Below are 4,140 nucleotides of genomic sequence, written 5' to 3' on the forward strand. Positions count from 1 at the left end.
TGCTTCATGAGTTATGAGTTTGATGATGTTGATATAAAAAGTTGAGCTGGCGTGTGTAGATTCATTTGTGTTTTCTTTATTTTTAGACATGTAGCCATTGAACTTAATTGGTTCGTAATTATTAGATTGAGTGCGAGTATATTCCAGGTTTATAAGTATCTAAATTGAAATTTTTTATTCAATAAAAACTAATATACGTTTTTTATAAATAGAGATTGGAGGAGTAAAACTTGAAATTTCTCAGATTTACTCAGATGCACGTATTGGATTAAATCTGTAAATACAAAATATAATATACTTAATCGTCCATCTTCTAGTTTTCTCTTAATTTTTAATTTGAACACCAACCCTTTTTAAATTTAAAATTTAACTTTTTTTAATATTCGGTATACCTTTTTTAGATTAAAAAGTTAAATTAAGCGGTAATTTAAAATATTAAATTTTATTTTTTATTTAAATTTATTTTTAAAATTAAATAAAATCATTACAATTTAAGAATGTGAGCTCGCTCTCCTTAAAACCTTATCTTTTAATGCATTTAAAAACAAATTTAAACTAAAAAATGAAAAAAAAAAAATTTCTCCCACAACATAGTTTAAAAGGTAAATTACCCATTTTCTAACCTTTTGTTATCGCAAATGTATATTATAATTTTCCTCTGCAAGATGAAAAATTTTATATATATATATTATATAATAGAAAGTGGGAGTGTGAAATGACATCCCACTTCTTAAAAGATTTTACCTTTAAAGAATTTAGATTTTTTTTTTTCCAACAAAATGATATTATAAGGAATTCTCAAGAGAAAAGAAAAACCTTTCTCTGTGATTTTTAATCAATGAAATCAAATAATCTCCTTAACATATTATTGAAATTAGTAAGTATTTTCAAATTTATTTAGATTTACGAGATATTATGATCTGCCTTCCATATCACTGAGATAATACTCAATTTTTTTTTAATCTTTCTAATACCTTCCAATTTCCATAATTTTTTACATTCCCTTTCCCACTCATTTCCTTTTCATACACAATGTTGAGGATGTGTCTCTTCCTCACTTCCACTCATATTGACAAGGAAAGGAATCAATCCACCTGAAAGTTGAATTAGGCTTTGATTGGAAAGGAGATGGAGTCAGATGGAAACACAGACACTGTGTTTGACACTCTGTTTGGGAAAAGAACAAGGTGGAGAAAGAAAGGGAGAGTAAAGAAAAGGCGGGGAGAGAAAAGAAGAGATTTTAGATGTATATTCCTTTGTCTGGAGAAGCTACAGGTAAGGGGAAAGAAATGGAGGGGAAATGAATTTTTAATTTTTATAACCTAATAAACCTGTAATTCTAACCTTAATAAAAGATATGTAACAAAGATTTGCAAAGCTTAAAAAAAGTAAATTGAGAATTAAATTTTCACTTTCCCTTTCCTTTCTCCCTGATATGGGGAGAATACAAAAGGTGGACCAAGTGAAAGTTGTGTCAGATTTCTCCTTCCCTTTCCTTTCATCTGACTTCACAAACAGGAGAAACTAAACTTCTTTCTCCCATCCTTCACTCCCCCTTTATTTCTGTGTCCCATTTTCTCTTCCTCCCAAACAGAGACTGGATGTTGTTGACTACATTGATGTCGGAGTTGGAATAATTCTTGTAAGATTCAAAATGTGGAATTTCATACTTTTCCTCTTCTCTGGCTCTTCATCCAAAGATACATATACAAATATGTATGTCATTATTTCTTTCTTGAATTTGATTCAAATTTATAAGCCATAGCTCCATCTCCTGCATTCATGGCAGATCGCAGAGATACCAAAAACACACATCCCATATCTATATGCACGGCCAAGACTATGCTACTTCTGTGTAAACCAACACTCTTGTACGGAAATTACAGAAGCTGCTGGTGCTGAGGTCTTCAAATCATCATAACTTGCAACAAATATTACAAAATTAAGCTTACCTATTGTTTGCTAATTCTAGAGGCAGCTTAGCTCATTTCTTGCAGTACTATTGCGCTATATCAGTCACTAATTGTGCTTTCCAGCTCAGTCGATCGTACTAAACACAGCATCATAATTATTTTAATCCATGATGATTAGTTGGTTGATCACGAAACTCAACTACAACAACATCATTTTCCTACCACAGAAAGATTGCCCTCATCTGGAAATGCCAAAAAGAGCTAAGTTCACACCACTGTAATAATTATAGTAAATAGAGAAAAAAAATTTCAAATCTTTAATCCTCTGATTGTCCTAAAAGTCCAAAAACAATACAAGTGAAGCAAAACTGAAATATTTTACTATATCTAATAAGCATATATAACAAAAATAAGTGGCATCGCACTTTGCCCAAGAAGCTTATCCCATGCCTCGCCTTATTCATAATCTTATCTTTCCACTCTCAACTTGTGGGGTCTTAACTTCGAGAAATTCGAAAGATCACTGATCAAGCAACCCCTCCTCCTTAGAAAACCCCACAAAGAGCTTGTTCCCTGTGTGGGTATTTTACTAGTAATACTTTTATATCACTTCATAATCATACAGTGAGCCATATTCGAATTCGTACACTTTTCGTATCAAGATTTCATTTCTTTTTATATGGAAGAAAGGTACAGCACGGCAAATCATCATATATAACTGTATACTTTTTTTTTTCTCATATATAAACTTCCAAGTATTATTATTACTCAGTACTCAACTAGACTTGCTTCTCATCTACCCTGTCTTGTCAACCATTTAATATTGAGCTCCAAAAGAGCGGCTCTTCCCATTTCTACATTATATAAATCCTTCTTTCACAATCTCCACCACCATTAGCCCCACTTCCTCTCCTCCTCCTCTTCTACTTCTTCCTCCTCCTCCTCATTTGCACAACATTTTTTTTCTCTATTATACATGAAGAACATGAAGAGGAAGTTTCTAACAGCATGCTTTAACAAATGGAGTAAGATGGAGAGTAGAGTTATACCTTGTGGGGGATGTGAGAACTGCTGCCGTTGGAGTTTGTGGGCTTCCTCGCATGAAGGGAAATCAATACCAAGAGATGTCCCAAAGGGTCATTTAGTGGTCTATGTGGGGCAAAACTACAAACGTTTTGTGATCAAAATCAGCTTACTAGACCACCCACTCTTCAGGGCATTGTTGGATGAAGCTCAGGATGAATATGAGTTCACTGCTGACTCCAAACTCTGCATTCCCTGTGAGGAGAGCATTTTCCTTGATGTTGTTCGATGTGCTAGCTCTCCACAGGGTTCAAGAACCTGCCTTTTTCTCTGAGAATTCATTCAACACAACTCTGATTAATTATTGTTTCTTGAGGCTTAAGCTAATGCTGAAGCATAACCCATTAATCCTATGTAGCTACTGTAACATAACACTCTCTTCTTGATCATAATTGTAATTCCATTCCATAATGGTAAATTTCGTTCTGCTCTTTGTCCGCTGAGGCTTAGGTTTTTAAATCACTATCGAGACCTATTTAATATTGCCACCGAAAAAAATATTTTAAAAGTATCTATAATTAAATTTTAGCACGGGGATTAGATGAGCAGTCCAGGCTCAATACTCCAATCTGCCTCTTATGAAAAAAAATAGACTCTGATTTACATTTGAGGTATTTTAATTTAAAAATAAATTTTCGAAAAGCAACTTTACAATAATTTTGTGATCTCCCAAGTCTCACCTACAATCTCAAAATGGAGTCTAAATGATGTAGAAAAATAAAATTTGAAAAAAGAAATAATTATCTTGAAATGGCGAAAGCATATGACATCCAATTTAAAACTTAAATAGTCTCCCGTTTGTATGTTTAAAGAGAAATGTCTTTTTTTATGAGCTTCGATTGATTTCCCAGCTAAAGTCCTCATATCAAATTACTAGTATTCAAGTAATATATAAAACTGTAAGATTTCAAATTTAAGCTCAATCAAACCCAAAAAAGTAAAAATTAAAGGACATATATGCCATATATATACCTCTTCTCCAAGATTAATAAGATATTCAATAAAGAAGAGCCATGCATATGCCCTATCCTAATGCAGGATAAGAAGAACAGAAAGCATCTATCTCTAACTTAAGAACAGAATCCACAGCCATTGACCTACAACTAAGAAGGAAGCAACCAATCTTTTAAAGGACAGAAACCAT

General features: G+C 32.8%; 1 protein-coding gene across 1 annotated transcript; it reads left to right on the forward strand.

Moving 5' to 3' along the window:
• The first annotated feature begins 2,392 nt into the window (after nucleotides 1-2,392).
• Nucleotides 2,393-3,427, forward strand: LOC110623201 (indole-3-acetic acid-induced protein ARG7). Its single transcript, XM_021768130.2, has one exon. The coding sequence runs from the start codon at nucleotides 2,890-2,892 to the stop codon at nucleotides 3,268-3,270; it is 381 nt and encodes a 126-aa protein (XP_021623822.1). The 5' UTR covers nucleotides 2,393-2,889; the 3' UTR covers nucleotides 3,271-3,427.
• The last annotated feature ends 713 nt before the right edge of the window (nucleotides 3,428-4,140 follow it).

The sequence above is a fragment of the Manihot esculenta genome, chromosome 9 (genome assembly GCF_001659605.2).
Source record: "Manihot esculenta cultivar AM560-2 chromosome 9, M.esculenta_v8, whole genome shotgun sequence".
NCBI lineage: Eukaryota > Viridiplantae > Streptophyta > Magnoliopsida > Malpighiales > Euphorbiaceae > Manihot > Manihot esculenta.

Excerpts from the sequence above, each read along its gene's own strand:
- LOC110623201 (XM_021768130.2), top strand. The coding sequence starts at position 2,890 with ATGAAGAACATGAAGAGGAAGTTTCTAACAGCATGCTTTAACAAATGG.